The 17,218-nt window shown below is 45.6% G+C and overlaps 1 protein-coding gene across 2 annotated transcripts in view; it reads left to right on the top strand.

Moving 5' to 3' along the window:
* RFX7 (regulatory factor X7) overlaps positions 1-17,218 on the top strand; it is a 54,495-nt gene that overhangs the window by 7,118 nt on the left and 30,159 nt on the right. Inside the window, exon 2 of one of the 2 annotated variants that reach the window (XM_082769186.1) lies at positions 16,688-16,721. The exons of the other annotated variant lie outside the window; for it this stretch is intronic. Within the exon in view, the coding sequence (XP_082625312.1) occupies positions 16,688-16,721 (34 nt within the window). The remainder of the gene's footprint in view (positions 1-16,687; positions 16,722-17,218) is intronic. 2 annotated transcript variants of the gene reach the window in all.

Below are 17,218 nucleotides of genomic sequence, written 5' to 3'. Positions count from 1 at the left end.
GCCAGAGCTGCAAAATTCAGATCACGATCCAAATTTGGATTTTTGGTTCAAGTCTTTCTAATATCTAATATTGCAAAGCTTCATATATAAAGAAGAATCTCATTATTTCAAAACTCAAAGTAGGAAATGGATGTCACTTCATAGCATTCCTCTAGAGCAGTCCAGATAGAGTGCTGGACTGCATGTTTGAAAGATTATTGTTGGATGATTTAAAAGGTAAATTAAGTAGATAAAATTGCAATGATCTGTCATCCAGAAAGAGCCCAGACAGAAGGCTGGCACAAATCGGTTCTTTCAAGCCAGTGAGAAAAATCCCCTAAATACATCTAAAAATTCCAGAGTTGTTGGAATGCTGTCTTGTGCTCCTCAGATCTATGGGAATTTTAAGATTTGGTTTTGTTTTGAGTGGAGTTAGCCGGTATCTCAATTTTAATGCTTTCTTGATTTAATGGAAAAAGGATTATCTGTCATCAGGTAGGGCGCTTGTTATCGGTTGCTGTACCATCAACAAGCTCTCAGTAAGCTGCCAAGTATTTTCTGGTTTTGAATATTTAATCATTAAGACAGTGGAAGAACATTCAAAACTTCCTGAATGTTTTCCCTGTTGCTTGTTTTTAATTGCTCCTGGTTGATGCGGTGACATTGTAGCAGTGGAAGGGCAGGGAGGCTCCCCTTTCTTGCAGCCCTGGTAGCTGGGGGTGGTCTCTGCTGGTGACCCCCGCTGCAGGAAGCCAGGCAGAGGGGACCTGAGTGGGTGAGAGACGTGCTCAGCTCTCCTTGTACAGCCGCTTGGGATCACACCTAGTGAGTGGTGCAGGTTTTCAGCTGAGAGCAGGAGGGATAGGCTTAGGGTACGCAAACTATTTGTAGTGTAAAATGAATTGCATGTGTTGTTTAACAGCCTTACAATACCCAAGTCTTGCTTGCTGTGTAACATGTAGTGTTAGTTGGAGTTGGGTTAGTTGGCGGGGCTGGGGGGCTGTTGCTGTATGTCATTCGGTGAGAGCTGGAAATGACCCCGGAAGACAGGGTGGGTTCTGGTGGATTTCTCCTGAGGCTCCCCACCCCCAAAGTGGCCATTTAGAGAGGGATAATTTTAAGTCTGTTCTTCAGTACAGAAATTCAATATAATGTGCTCTCAGCGCTGTAGGAGCAGGTGAGGATGGGAACCTTTTGCCTGTATTGCTTTAAATATTTTTTCTTTCCCTTTCCCAATTCCTAAAAATTCCCAAGTCACTTAGGAAACAAACAATCCCTAGTAGCTGGGATTAGGTTTAAAAATCTGCCTGAATAACTAGCTTACTTTTTTTTTTTTTCATATGAACCAAGTTCTCTTTTTTAACATAAACAGGTATATTTCTGTGCTTCATCGCCTGCATTAGTTCTAGAAAATTGAGGTGTGTTTTGGTTCTACCTGTCAACATCAGACTGTGGCTTGGGGCTGCGTATGGGCTGGCTGAGTGCTTACAGTGGGCTGTAGATGTATTAACGTGAGCTGGAGCACCCGTGCCACCTTCATCATCTTGGGTAACAGCACATTTTAAGCACATCTTCTGTATTTAATGATCCTCCGGTACAGCTGCCGGAGAAGGAGCTTTTTATTTTGGTTTTAGTTGAACCCTGTATGGTAGCTATGGTCAGGAGCAACTTCCTGCTTGCTGAGAGTGCGTCGGCTGCCTGCTCGCTGAGCTGAGGCCGTCACGAAATTCAGCTCGGGGGTGAACTTGGGGTACTTTTGGTGTGTTGAGAGTGACAGTCTCCTGGTGTGGCTTCTGTGTAAAGGAGGTTGACGCGGTGGACACTGTCCAGGGTTTACAACGTGGCATCATTTCAAGTTTTTATCTTGTCCTTACATATTGCTGAGGTTGCATCAGCTGTTACCTTTTTCTAGCAGCAGCCTCTAAACGTATTGCGTGGTGAAAGGCGGGGCTGTTGCAGAGTGGGGGGATGCATCTAAGGAGGTGTGTTTCTCAGGATGCACCCGTGCTCCTCCAGAATGACAGATCCTGCAAAGCTTTTCCCTGGAGCTGGACGTGGACGGTGTCGCCTACTGCTTGTCAGGTACTTCAAGTCTGGGAAGAAAATCTTGTTACTGGGGAGAACTCATTTATTGAGGCATCTTTGTATCTCCCCTTAGAGGAAATTTGTGGTTTAATGTCAACGTCCGTAATGTATGGCTGTCCTTTTTGATGGATAGTCTCACGGGCATGGAGGCAATCCATATTTCTTAGTCAAAAATTCCTAAGTGCCAGTAAAAAGGTTGTTGGGACTTTTGCCAGTGGAAAAGTTGGATTGCATTGGACAGGAGGAATTCCAGTTCATTACTTTGGTTGCCTATAAAAGAGTGAATTAACTTATTTTTAAAGCTGTCAGCAATACAGACAAACTGTTGGAACTTTTTTCTTAATACGAGGTTGCCTGGAAGTGTCTGCCTCAAGAGCATCTCTTGGACAAAAAAGAATTAGCTTGTGACTGAGGTGTGCTGGATTATAGGATGGGCAATTTGTTCTGCATTTTCCTCTGCAGCTTCTTGCCCTTGTTTGGAAGTCACCTGGAAACTCTTGGAGTATATAACAGTCTTTGTGACTTCTGTGTGCTTTCTCCCTTCCTCTCCAGAAACATTGCCACACGGAAATATAGAAGGCAGTTTTTCAGTACCAGAAGTTAACAAGTTTTAAGGTATATTTAATGCAGTGTTTCTGTGGATGGAATTTTAACTCCTGTTTGGAAAAACAGTGAATCCCCCCGCCTCTAGTACCACATGCTGTTTTTATTGCCAATTCCATCAAGCAGCTTGGGCGTGCGTTAAGGTTGTGGGAGAGCTGGGCACAGTGCTGCTGGCTGGATGCTGACGAGCAGGGCCTGAGGTGTGTGGAGGCAATCTGAAAGTGGGACTTGAGGTTTCAGCTTCAGGGTCAGACAGACGGCCATTACACAGGACCTTTTGATCTTTGGTGACATCGATGTGCAGGGTGTAGTTCCTCTGGCAGAGCATGCAGGCATCTGGTGCTGCCCCGTGAGAGGCCCCCCTGCAGGACGGGTACCTAGCTGAAGCAACCTGTCTTGATTCTGACCCAGCATCATCATCCACCTACTCCTGCAGTCTCCTACGCTGTGGATTTTGTTGTTTCATCCTTCTGGCAGTGTTTCTCAACAAAAGGTAAACAACCACTCTGCAATTCTGGGGCTGGGTTATAGGAAAGCCCATAGCTGCGGGTAAGGCCCTGTGACATCTCCTGCTTCCCGTGTATGGAAGCTGCAGCTCTTTCTACTGGGATGAGAGGGTCTGAAACAAAGGCCAAAAATCATTTAACCTTGTATCCAAGCTCTGAAATACAGCCTTCCTTTTATAAAGGATACATAAAAAGCTTGCCTGTTTCTTTTGTTTTCATTTATTTTTATTAAGTCTGCGTTTTAAATGAGAAGCTGTGTTAGGGACTACAGTTGCTATTAGTAGTCATGTAAACTTATGAGGTGGTTGATATTTAAGAGTCAAATTAACTTGCTGTCAGTAATCGCTAGCAGCACACCTGGCACCCCAGCGTGCTTAAGCATTGGGGCAGCTTTTGGCTCCAGGAGCCTGTTCGGCAAAGGTACATTTGTTATGCTTGACTCTGATGGTCCTGTTCAGTGATGAACTTGTTAAAAGTTGAGAAATTAATTGGCAGCTGAGAGAAGAGTGTATTTGTCTCTTCCATTCCACAGGTGAGTGAAGCGGGATTGTCACATCTAGTTCCAAACACGTCAATAGGGATATTCTGAGCAGAAACCATTAATTGAATTCAACAACTAGAGAGAGCTTACTGAGTCAAACTGGAAAAAAAAAGGCATCAACAAATGTGCTTAAGGCATAAGAAGAAAGACTTTCTTTTTACAGCAATTTGGAAATGTTGGCTTCTGTGTGCTACATTGGGCAAAAGTTTGTCTAAATGCACTTTATAGTGAATTATCAATTAAAAAAACCTATCTTGTAAATTATCATTTTCTTATGCAAAAAGTGCTAGAAGCTGACCGTGAAGATTTATTAACCTATGTAATTAAGTTCCTGATCCATGAAGATATTCAGACAGCTATCTCTGTACACTATAAATAGTCAGTTTTCCTGGTTAATGAAGGCAAAAAAAAACTGTTGTACTATTTACAAGAAAAATGAAATCCACAATTTTTTGTTCTTCTATTCAGTGCCATTGAGTTTAAACTGTCCCTCTCCAGCTTTCATTGCACATATTCCCACGGACTGCATCTCTCTTTTCCATTCTTTTAGCTTACTTCTCTTGGAGGGATTAAGAACAAGGTCCCTGTACCATCGTGGTTGTACTTGTTGAAGTTGGTGAAACTTGCAGCTAAAATAAACTAAGAAGTTCAATCGCTTGAATGAGTGGAAGCCCTGTTTCTGTAATCCCAGACACATGCCTATGGACTTGGATCTTGCCTGGCAGTAGCTCCAGATGTTCAGGGTGAAAATATTTACCGTGGGGAAATGTTTTCAGTGCAGAATCTAGTAATTGTTATTTGTCTATTCAGAGTGATTCTTGGCACTTCAGAGAATTTCATAGTTACCACTGAATACTTCAAATACCAGTAGCTCTGTGTCAAATTTGGCTCAAGGTAGGAGCAGGAGATAGCTCAAGTGCATTCTTCTGGAAGACATGGGCCTACCTAAATTTGTCAAACTCAGGTGAGGTTGACTCAATTAGTTCAGCTACTCAGTAAAGGAGTGGAAAAGCAGCAAATAGCTCGCCTTAAAAATTGAAGTCAAACTGCTGATGATTGGGAAAAGACGTTTTCATTCCTTTAGTGCAGACATCTGCTCTCCTGCTGGCATGTTTACACCTTGTGGCTCACAGGAATGAAAATCCAGACCAATGAATTCTGTAGTGTTAGACCAGGTCTTTCTGGAGGGATCCATCAGACAAGACATCGTGGTTCACATTAGTGTGGGAACAAACGTAGCTCAGCAGGTTGTTAGATGCTCAGAGGTGTTAGCCAGTTGTGTGCTGCAGCCTACAGGTGAATTTCAACGGTGCGGTTGTCTCAGTGAGTATTGCTTTAGTAACTTTCTATATCCAACCTACGCTTAATTTTCTGGTGCACTGATTTGGGGGAAATTCAGAAACTTAATGTAGTTTTTCTTAAATCTGTAAATCTGCTTCAGATTTAATCGAGGACAACCTTTTTTTCTTTCTGACTAAATAAGCTGTGGCATAACTTTGCAGGTCTTTGGGACGTTTGGCAGGGATGTATTGTGAGTAAAGACTCCATGGAACTGTTCTGCATTCACATCTGCAGTTGTCCTAGGAGGGTGCTGAACTCAGTTTCTGACCTGCAAGGCTGCAGTTTCAGTACTTCAAACAAGGGCAGGTCACATGCCCTCTGTTTTTAAAAGAAAAATTTAACAAAACGAGAACTTTTAAAATAGATACCAGAGTGCTCATGGAGCAACAAACCCCAACGGGGAATACTGAGTTCTGGTTAGTTGCCTGCTGTCCATGCTACCCATTTAGAAGTTACGTGCTAGAAGAAATAAATCATCTGATAAACTTGTTTGTTCATTCATTGCAGTTGCAGTGAAGGAGGCTGTGGGTGGAGTGAGGGTGACTTGAATGAATGATGCCCGCCTGCCCTGCGCTTGTAGTCTGAGCCAGTGCAGCTGTCCAGGCTGAGCTCTGTAGGTACAAATTGAAATAGATGTGTGCAGGTATGAACTTACATGGCTTTAGCTTAATTAAATTTTGTGCAGCTTTAATTTTAATCAAGTGCAGCTTGCAGGTTTAGACAAGCTCTCGAGTCTGCAAGTAAACTAAAGTTCACCTGGGCTGCAGGCTAAGGGAGCTCAAACTTTCCAAACCAAACCCTTGAGATGTGGAGTAGCCTGTGTTTGTTACTCTTCTTAAGATCTTAGTTTTGGAATTAAATAGTAGGGTGGAAAGCTTACAGGATGTACTGCTGTGGTGTTCAGTGAAATGACGTTTGAGGTAGGCAAGAGACTTCTGGCTGCTTGTGACTTTTTGTACCACGCAGTTCCTGTGTCTGGAGTGTGCTGAAGCCTGGAAGTGGAGGTGAGAGAAACATCCCCGGGTGCAAGTGTGAGGCTGAAGGATGGAGGCTGGAAGGAACCCGTGGCTCTTGAACAGCAACGAGGAACTGAGAGGGTTGTATGGCTGCTGCTGCAGGCAGTGGTGCTGTGGTAATCCTGCATGTAGTCAGTTTTTAAATTTTGACCCCTACAAAAACGCCAGGGGTAGGAGCAGGGTTACAGGACGTGCCAGCAAACGGCGTGGCCCACGGCAGGGAGAGGCCTTGCTTTTCCCATGGTCGAGCACCCATGCCCACCTAGCCCAAAAGAAGTGTAGGCAGATGCGTGGAGAACACTCCCTGTATCCTGGGGCAGTCAGGACTCCTTCCCAGGTGGGTGACGGGAAGCCTGCAGTTGTTGATCCTGCTGGGTTTGGAGTGGGGAGGGGTGTGTGGGGCACCCGAGCTCTGTGGGATCCATCCAGTGGCGGTGGCGGTGCCCAGCGCTGGGGCTCGCTCAGGATAGTGCTGGGGTACAGCACTGCTCAGCAGGTGGTAACCATCCTGGCTGCCAAATTAATAGGATAAAGAAGAGGTACAACCAGGAGCCAACCTGTCTGATACCAACAAGCAGCTAGGGTGGCTGCAGGTTGTGGAAACCTCTAAAGGAACTACGAGAAATGAACAAAAACTCACCTGTTACCAGCAGGCGTAGATACGCTGTCCTGGCACCTGTACCAGCACTGGAAAACCTGTGCTCCCAGTCTGGAGCCCTTGTGGTAGCACTGGTGACGCTGGGGGCTTGGATGTGTTTGATGGCCTGAGCTTTGTGTAACTCTGCAGAATAACCATAAACCAGTACACATTCACACGTTTCTGGTTGTGCGTTAGGTGTAAGCGGTGTGCACCATTCCCTGTTTCTCGTGGGTGTATGCACACCACGGCACCTTGTCACCAGCCTTTTGTGGCCGTGCTTTGTGGAGGAGAAGGTGGGGAGGCAGGGCTGCGTCCTGTTACGCTGCGCCCTGTCCTGGTGCTCCGCAGGCAGGTGATGTGCTTTTGTCTTTCTCAAGCTGATGGTACGGAGGGGTCTGTGCACCTCTGTTTTGTGGCTGCGTTTCCTTGTTTCTGTTCTTTCAAGTGCTGCCACCCCTTCGGTTTCCCTAGGCATCCTTTCGTGGAGCCATGTGGGAGAAAGGCTTGAGACAAACCTCATCGTGCTTCCTAGCATCTCCCAGTCAGGCCCTTTAGAAATACAAGCCCTGAGGAATCAAGTTGTAACTGGATTGGGCTCCTGCTGACCGGGGCTGGAACTGCAGCAGCAGATCTCAGAGCTATCTACGACTGAATTCAGGAACAACAATGGTTGGTTGGTTTCTAATTAGTTTTAAAGGCAGTTTTCATTGTGAAATCTGTGACCCGTTGTGATAGGTGATTTGCCATTTAGCCACAAACCTTTCTGCTTTTAGCAGGACATGCTGCAGACACAAAGACTTCTCCAGTAGGACTTGGTTCATGTAGTTTTATGTAGATCACCCTGTGCTTTCTGTGTTGGGGCTTTCCAGGCAATTGATCCACGCAGACTGATCTTGGAATACCCTGCAGTGCCTCATATGGGTTGTCAGCAATAAATACAGGATGCAGCTCCTCTGAAGGCGTTATCATCTGCCCACGTAATGTGCAGAGGGCATCACAGCTTTGGTACAGAGTCCTGCCTGAAAGTAACAATATACACTGACTTTAATTTAGATCAGTGCTGAAAAAAACAGAGGTGAGAAACGTATAAGACCATTTTCTTATTTCTTCTAAGAGTTTATTCAAGTAGTTTGTAGCCAAAAAGTGTATTTTAGTAATTTAAAAGAGAAATACAAAACAGGAACTTCAGTGACTGTTGTGTTACTGGAATAGAGCACCTGGCATGCTGTGGCTGTGGCAGGCTTTTCCCAGTTATTTTAAGAATTGTGGAAATGAGTCTTCAGCATTTGCATAGAGCTAGAGTTCCTCGGAAAGCTAAAAGAGATGTTAATATATTTAATTTTCAGGCCCAGGTACTCTCATGTCTGCCAACTGATTATTTCTCAGCAGTTCTTACTTGGCAGTTCATTGTAAGGGGCTACATGGGAGACGGGTATTTCATTAGCAGCCTTATCTTCCTTCTTTGTTCAGCTGTTTGCATCGTTGGCATTATTAAATAATGTATAAAATAATCATAGTCTCAGGAATTAGTAGGGATTAAATAATTTTTGTCCTGTATGCAATATTTCTCTTGCATTTATATTAGTAACAAGTGTTGAAGTCATGCGTTTGACTAATTTTAACCTGCAGTAACTTAAAATGTAGTGGCATGCTGATCTAGTGTTTTTTTCAGCTGCGTGGTCCAGTGTTGCCCCTTTTTGTGTCTAATTTAAACCCGACCTTGGGTTTTCTCTTCTGCAAGTGGAAGGACGTAGATTAGGTTACATGGAAGATCAGTTGGTCGCAGCTCGGCTTGGCCCACTCTTTTATCAGTTTGGTGTTTCTCTTGCTTCCTTATATTGCAAAGAAGAGTGTTTTGGCTTGGATTAAAGGAGTCTGCCTTCAAGCTGAAGAGCCAATATTTACAAATTGGTGGCAGCTTTCTGTATTTACTTTTTTGAGGCCTTAGTTAGATACTTTGGTACATTTCCAGCGGACAGAACTCTGGCTATTTTTATGCTTTAGGGAAATAACAATACTTCATGTGCTTCCAAGACAGAGTTACAGTCCCTGTACCTTCTATCTGAAATGAGAATATACTTGCTTTTGAGTACTGGGAGATTTAATTTGTCTCGTATTAAATGTTTTGGTTGTGTTGGCTTGTGTTTGTGCTAGGTTCAAGTAGTTTAATTGAATAGATTGAGGTACGTTCGCTGTTACTGGCAGTTCTCTTGTTTACAGATCTGGGTCTGTTCACGTCCAAATCTGTCTTCCTTTGTGACAGTTTCATGATACGACAGCGCAAATTGGCATTTGAGAAGTCAGCTGTGCGAGCTTAAAGGTGAAATGTGTGGCAGGGGACAAGGTACAACCAGATTTGATAGAAAACTGCTATTGCACATAAGGTCCATTTCTACGATTCATTTCAAGATTAACATCCTTATTGAAGAAAATCTTTCCAAAAAGTTGTTGAGAGAACCTGGGAGAATACACAAAATAGGATAATGGCATCTTTTCTGCAAGTAAGTTGAGCTCTGTGCCTGGAAAGACTTGTCACTTGTCTGATGAAGATTTTATTCCCTGTTTTAAAGGAGTCTTCAAATACAGGCAGAAGAGTTAAGTCCCTGTCTTCAAAACTTGTCATCTGAATCTCACTGCTCAGTTGCTGTTTTTTGTTGTTGGTGGTTTTAAGTGTTTGAAATAGTGTCAGACCTAATCACTGTCTCCTCTGATAGCTCGCTGTGGCATCACTAGGAGGGTACTGGAAAGTTAGGCTGCCAACGAGCTGGTTGTGAGCCATCGCCAAAATGCTGGAACCTGCAGCTCTGCGGGCTCTGCCTCCCGTTGGATCCCGGGGTTGTGGGATGAGCTGCTTCAGTTAATTGGTTCGGTGGGAAGCTCGTCTGCATTAATGAGATGATAAATTTTCTGTTGGATCAGCAAACAGATCCGACTCAATGAAATCCAGCTCAGCTCAGGCTGTACAATTTGCATGGTCTGACATAAAGGCACTGACACAGAAAGGAAAACGAACTGGTCAGCTGAGAAACAGCTTGCAGTTCAACTGGATGCTGCTGCTTGAAATGGCCTCTACAGGTGAACACGGAGGCTGTGACTTCATCTTTATACTGCCGTGGGCTGTTTTTCCCAGGGCTTTGGTCCCTCGGTTGCTTTTTTAAGTAGGCACTTGGAAAAGCTCAGCTTTTGTGGCGGGTTCAGCCATCCCATGGCACACTATCACCTAAGGCACTGAGAGCTGCAGGATTTACAGGTCCCCAAAACAGCCCGTAGTATTTTGTACTTCGCCTTTAAGACATCAAGTTGAATTATCTGCAGGAGAGAAAGTGCAGGCAGGGAGAGAGCCCCTAGGTGGCATCAGAAGCCCTGCTTTTTGGCTCTTCCATGCCTCACTGTGAGAGGTGAGGGTGGGAGGGGATGCAGTGACTGATGCCAAGGTTGCCTTGTGGAAATGCCCTGCTTGGGTGTGCTTTCCTTTCACAAGAGCTGTTCCGTACCGGCCTGTGCTAGCGAAAGCTCTGCCTCCGTTAGCTAAGCGGTGTAGTCATCAGTGCAGTAATTGAAACAGATTTCAGCCTTCTGCAGCTCTGCTTTCTAAATATTTAGTTGAAATGCTTTTACAACCATTTTACTTCTTTATCAATATGAGCCAAGCCAGACAACGTAACATGGCATATGTTAAGATGTTAATTGAGTAGCAACAGACATAGGCGGCTGTTTTCATAATTTTCTCCTTAGATGATCCTTGGCTCCAGTTTAACATTTCTTTGTGCTTCTGAATGGAAGGTTCTATAAAGATATTTTTAGAGCTGTTACTCGAAGAGAAGCATTAATTCAGTCAGCCTAAGAATTAAGGGCCGAATCCCGCAGGCAGGCAGTGTGATGATAATACCTCTCTGAGGGTGCCACTTGCTGTCGTGTGGTTGGTGGGCCTGTTGCTGGGTGCTTCCTCGCAGCATTCAAAATAAATGGACTTCTGTGAAATGTCGTCTGATGTCCCCAGCATCCTGGAAGAGAGATCTGAGTCTTTTGGAAAGGGTGGGTGTTCAGTTTTTAATAATTACTTTAATTAATTTAATAATTATCCCTTCTGTTTTGACATGGCTTTCAGAAAAATGACTTGCCCTGAATTGGCACGGTTGGTATTTAGTAACGGAGGCTGACTTGTCCTTGGGAACTAACGAGGTTTTTGGAAGAGGCAAAGAGGCAGCAGGAAACTGAACAGGAAGAACTCTGGGTTGCTGCCAACGCTGAAATACCTGTGCCTGGGAGACAGCAAGAGGGGCTGCTGCTCGCTTGGTGCTGTTCCTCCACAGAAGGAACAAGACTACCTGCAGACCCTGTCGTTGAGTAGTTCGGCAGACAACCCTTGAAGATGGTACGAGGGAAGGCTTGGTGCAGTGAGAAATGGAGACTTTGCGTAGCTGGATAATCTGTAAGGGGCCATGTGACCAAAATAACTCTTCCTTGGCAGCCAGCTCTCCTACCTAGGTACCTTCCACTTTCACACAGAAGGCTTATTTTCGGGTATCTGCCTAAAAATATTGGGGTAGCAGCATGTCGCCTACGCGTGGGCTACAGGTGACTTTCTGGGAGATCTCCTGGTGGCTGCTGAGCAGCCTCTGGAGCTGCACCACGTTGGTGCTGGTTTTGTGCTGAGCTCTCCAGAGAAAAAGCTTGTGGTCATCCCCCCACTTCTCCAAAGGAAGCTTATTTTAGAGCTTTATAAACCTCCCTCTTGGCATAATTTGTCTGAACTGGTAACTGCTTTATCATCTCCGATGGTAACTAATTAGCAGTGCTGGGAGGTACCTGCACGCTGGGGTTTTTGTTTTCTAGTCACAACTTTTCTTCCTGCATCCCTGTGTCGGGTAATGATGGATCTCAGCGTGTGTGCTCTGGGAGCTCTGCAGTGGGAAATGCTTCTGCCTGCTCAGGTTGTGTCCTATCTCCGTAAGGTACGGCATAGCTCTGGGCACTGATGGCAAGTTGTTCCTTGGCATAACCTGCAGTAGGGTTAGGCAGAAATAATGTTTTTCCTGGGCTGTCCAAAATGCACCAAGCACGTGAAGCAGAGCTCTGGAGCCCGTTCTCAGGAGGCTGTTGCAGTCTGTGCAGGTGTTTGCAGGACTGTGCTGAAGAGGATACAAAGATTTGTTTCAATCTCACTGCTGGAGTTAAAGCCATAATGAAGAAGGGGCTCCAGGCTTCCTGAGGCACCTTACTCAAACCATTACAGGATTTTGCACTGTAAATCCTGGCTGCACTTGTCTCCCGAACTCTGTGAAGCTGGACTTCTGTTGCAGTTGTGTACAACTTCCTCCATCTGAGGATTAAGTCTGCAGCTAGTGCCTGAATGATGGGAGCCACGTCCTGTGCGGCTTTTGAGGCTGGGATGTCCTTTGCTGGGGTAAAGGGCAGTGTCGTGGAGGTGCTGCTGTCCCGCTCCTGCCTGGCACAGGACCGAGAGCCCCTTTGCTGGTGTCCTTTGTGCACGGTGGCTCCCCGAAGAGGAGCTGCGCTGCAGCGGCCGGGCGCTCACGGGGTGTTTGCAGCACGTGCATAGATGTTCCTCCAGCATTCACTGCGCTGATACTAAACCAATAACTCACTGTTGGAAAGCTGGTGTTAGTTCCAGTGGTTGTGCTGACCTGGAGAAGGTTTATGGAGTTAACTGAGCAGCAGCTAGCAAGTTGGAGGGCTTTGTTTTACCCCTCCCAGCTGCCTTCCTCTTTCTGATCTCACAGGCATAAGGCCTCTCATATCCCCTGTGATGATACGGCCTCTACTCTACAGCACTGAGGAAATAGTAAATGTGCTCAGAGCAACCGAGTTCTGCCATATCTTACAATAAGATACTCCCATACTGCTCAGAGTGCATCAGCTACGTGTCCCTGTACCCAGGGTGTTGCTTAGAGCAACGTTTCAGGAGTTTGCCAGCAGGGCTGCAGCGTTCAGGAGCTTCAGTTGCTGCAACATTGAACAGTGAGCGTGCAGGAGCTGTCACAGGGCTTGGGCCCAACAACTGAGTCAGGAGCTGAGTCCATGAAAAATGCTGAGAGGCTTTCCAGTAAGGCTTTGGTCTGCGACATGAGAGCTGCCCGTGTATTCCTGGGGAAGGTGTAGGGCTGGGGGGCTCTGTGAAAGACAGAGGCTTTGCAGGGAGCTGCTGGTCCGCTTCTGTAAAGCACAGGCTGAATAATCCCCCTTTGCCTTGCTCTTCAGCTCATTAGAAGAAGCTGGGCTCTTGGTTTTGAGTGTTCCAGCTGACGGCTAAGGGTAGTTCTTCAGAGGGGAACTGTTTCAGACTGGTGTTTTGGGCAGAGCTGGTGTATTTGAGAGGCATTTCTGTAGGCAGTGGGGCTGAAACACATCTTTCTGGAGTAGCTGCGTGTATCTGAACTGTCAGCCTGCTTCGCAGCATCCACTGAGTAAATACTTCACTGATTGCAGTAGGGTCACTTCGTCTTTTTTGCAAAGGTTGTAGCTTTGTGCTCCCAGGTGCTCGTGGAGGATCAGGACCTCAAGCTGGTGACTGAAGGCAGCTGTCAAAAACAAGCGCCTTTGTTATCGCCCCTACGGGACAGCTGTCCCCTCAGTCAGAGGAGCTGCTGCTTTCCCTGGATTCAACTGCTTGGAGCAGCCTGCATGAAGTTGTAGATGGGGTAAGGGAACTCGTTGGACTCGAGGGAGACTTTCAGCATAGGGAGCTGCAGAAGAACGGGTGCCGTAACTGTGCCGCGCGCTGCGGGCACTCGCTGGCACGGAGGGTGGAGCAGCTACCCAGGAGGAGCAGCGCTAGCAGCGTGGCCTCTGAAAACTAAAATGAGGTGGACGTAGGTCACTAATAGATGCAAATGGTTATTTTCCTTAGCGAGAGCATCTGTCACTTTGGGTGCTCTTCCACAACTGGTACTGGACACCTAGCAAAGTGCATGGGTAACAGCCCCAAAATCCAAGTGTGAGGCGTAGGTCTGTGGGCAGGGTCTGAGGCTGCCTTGCTGTTGTGATTGCGGGTGGGAGAGCGACCAAATGAACTTTTGCCAGAAGTCTCCCAAGACAGTTGACCAAATTAAAATTTTGTGCCTGTAAAGCTGAGCCTGACTGGTGCAGTTACTGCCATTAAAGTAGTTATTAGGTAATAGATGCATTTGGCAGAGACAGAATCAGGCTTATTTATTGAGAATTTGAAAACTGTCAGCTTTCAAAACACATCTGTCTTGTAAGCTAGTGAAGGAAGAAGTGGCGTAAAATAAATAACATTGTCAAATACATCTTAACTGGGGTGGCTGTTACTTCACCACATTTGTCACTTGTCCTTTTATCTCCTGATAAGATGGAGATGCTTCATCTTGTAATTTCACCAGAAGGAGCTTTTCTGTGCAGTGCTCAGGACCATGCAAAGATCGCTGTCCCAGCACGTTCCCGGCCAAAGGGCTGGTTCTGCAGAGGGCTGTTGTTGCTGTACTTTGACGTGGATCAACTCCCCTGCAAGGTAAATAAGAAGTGTTTCTCATCAGGCACAGGCTTTATGAAGTCAGCCTGTGTGAACCTGGGATATGGTTAGGGTAAAAGAAGCCTCAGTTTACCAGTGACAAATTAGAATAATGTCCTTCTAGAATACCAAGGAGCACACAGCAGGAGGTGAAAAAATGTCTGTTAAAATAGACATCATGCGTACTCCTGCCTGAGCCCTGGGACCTTTGCCTTGTAAAATGTCACAACATCTGTGTGGGGATTAGAGGACACGAACTCGACTATCCTTTTTGTGCCACCAGTTGACAAAAAGGGAACAGAGAAACTGCACTCACTGGTCTAATTATTGCTCTTTTGCTGTTGCTTCTAGACAGTGTTGATCAGTGCTGTCGGAGCAGGGGTCACAACTGGAAGAATCTGAACTGAATTTGAGAATTTACATTTACTGACTCAGCCTGATCTTTGGAGATAAAAGGACAACTCCAGGGATCTCCTGCCCAGCTGCCTCCTGGCAGTTTGCCTCTTTCTTTTTTTTTTTTTGCAAGAAGAAAATATTAATGCAAGTGGGCATGCTTATGGGCAGTTTGGCAGAATCTGCCCGGGCTGTCAACTGTGCTGGCAGAAGCACATCCTTCTGAAAAACCCAGCACAAAACATCGTGAGCGAGTCCGCAGAGAAAAGGCGGTGTTTGGACTAAGTTTGGTCTGCCTGTCCCCTGCGTCCCCTTATCCTCTGTGTTGCTTTTCTGCATTAAGCTCTCATGTGAAGCCATGGAAAGGCTTCAGTGCAAAAGTAGGCACGTGTTGTCTGCTGCTTTATGAAAAAGGCTGCGGATCCGTAGCAGAAGAAGCATTGTGAAACCCTGCTAGGGGCAGGAGGCAGTGGGGCAAGGTGGAGTCCAGGGCGAGAGCTGTGCTCTGGGAGCAGCCCTGAGCTTCAGTACTGCTTGGCTCAGCGTTGAGTCGGATGCAGTGAGACCTCTTAGCAGCAGCAGGTTTCCACGCTTGGTGTCCGTTGACTTTCTGGTAAGATGGTGGTTTATGAAGAGTGAGATGACATCTGGATGCCCTTCTCCGATTGTTCCAGTAGGTGGGAGCCCCTTCTAGGCAGGGAGAAACTTCCACTTCACTGCCTTTAGCTCTCGGTGTTTGCACAAATCCCCAGCCGCTCAGCTTCGCTCCTGCCTTAGCATTCCCAGGCATCTTCCCAGCTGCTTGTCCTAACAGCAGGCCAGCAGCAGCAGACGTGACCGTTGGATCTCCATCGGTGGCCTTGCTAGCCAGTTTTGCCTGTTGATGCTTGTTGTTGTATTGCCATTATCGCCGTATCTGCTGCTTGTACGGGAAGGGGGGTGGAGGGGATCAGTAACAGCAGCTCCTGCAGGACATACTTTAGACCTTCTGGTTTCAAAATGCGATGCTGTAATAACCAGGACAGCCAGGCTCCTGCCTCTTGGAACATTGGACGTAACATAGGAGCTAGAGCAACTGATTCAGCACCTATTTCCACCGGGCACTAGAGCTGTTTGGCTTGTTTTAGTTGTGATTTTAGTATGTCCATTGGATACCTTACTTGGCCTTTCTTTTGGATGTGGTAGCACCTGTACAAAAGTAAAACAACTGGAAGTTCTCTGTTTAGTTCTGCTAACAGGATGTTTCATTATGTTCTATCCTACCAGCAGCGAAGTGTTTCCTAAACTCACACTGGTTGTTCAGTGCTTGTTCAGTAAGTGTTCAGCAGTAAGGACTATTTATTTCCGCATGTTAAAGCTCATTCTCATGTTCAGAGGGATGATTAAATGCCTTCAACTGACCCGCAGTCCAGCCGAGCACACAGCATGCAGTACTCTTCAAGAAACACAAAAGCTGCTTATGGGTGTGTTTATGTGAAGTCTAATAAGTTCCATACCGTACCTTGGCACATCTACTGAGGTCATTTATGGCAATTTTTATTTCAGTCCCCACCCAGTCCCTTCTTAATAAGCCAACTGGGAGGTAGTGAGACTAGAGGGGAAAACTTCTAAGTAAGTTGTCAGTGGGATACAGATTGTCTGCTTTGTAGCAGCTCTTTGGAAAACTGGTAATAAATGCATTGAAGTGGTGGGATTTAGTGAAGTGTGGGGAAAAGGGGGGGGTGTTAATTGTGTTTACAGATGAACAAATAAAATGCATCTGAATTGTGGAAGAGTTAACAATAAAAGTAGTGAGATCCATCCTGGCTGCTTTGCAGCTTGGGATAATAGTTCCCAGTTGCAATGATATTTCATTTTAAATACACTTCTTATATAAAAGGGTAAAACAGCAAAAATTCTAACAAATAGCTTTGTTTGCAATGACTTTCTACCAAAAACGTTGCAGATGAAGTATGCTTCCATAGGCTGTCATTGCATTTTGTAGCAGGAGATTAAGCCTATAGTGATAGCACTTCTAATATGTAATATTTTTGTTGTTACTGCTTAGATTAATTCAAGATTTCTATTCTCTCTTTCTTCCCTCACGTCTAGCAAAACTGTACAATCTAAAGTGGACTGCATTTTGGTAAGTACAACTCCAGAATGCTTTTTAATATTTGATAGAACTGTAAGACCAAAATAGACAGCTCTGGAGACCGAGAGTTGTTATCATGTCGTTCCTTGGCAATACTTTAAGGTACTACCTCTAAATCTGTTCAAAAGTAGTTCACGTTGCCCACCCCCCAAAACAATGCATGGTGTAGGTTTGGTACTCATTTTCCAGGGAAGCATTGCCCTCTTTCTAGCAACAGCAAATGATTTCCCTTTGCAGAGGCTATCAGTATAGATATGACTTAGAAAGATGCCTTACTGCTTTTGTCCACATGTTTTTGTTAAAAGAGGTGTTATGGATTGCACAGATCAGAATCTGCAAGAAGCTAATTGTGCCTTCAGGTTCCATTGCTCTTTAGGTTGCTAATGACAATGATTATTGCTCTTGTTGTTTCCTTGAATAGTTAATTCATGGCCAGTGCCACATTTTAAGGAAGGAACTAGATTGAACTGCATGTTTGCACAAAGCCT

Source organism: Aythya marila, assembly GCF_965140915.1.
Source record: "Aythya marila genome assembly, chromosome: 11".
In the NCBI taxonomy this organism is placed as follows: Eukaryota; Metazoa; Chordata; class Aves; order Anseriformes; family Anatidae; genus Aythya; species Aythya marila.
The sequence above is the reverse complement of the archived record's forward strand: the minus strand, read 5'-3'. Positions and strand labels throughout refer to the sequence as shown.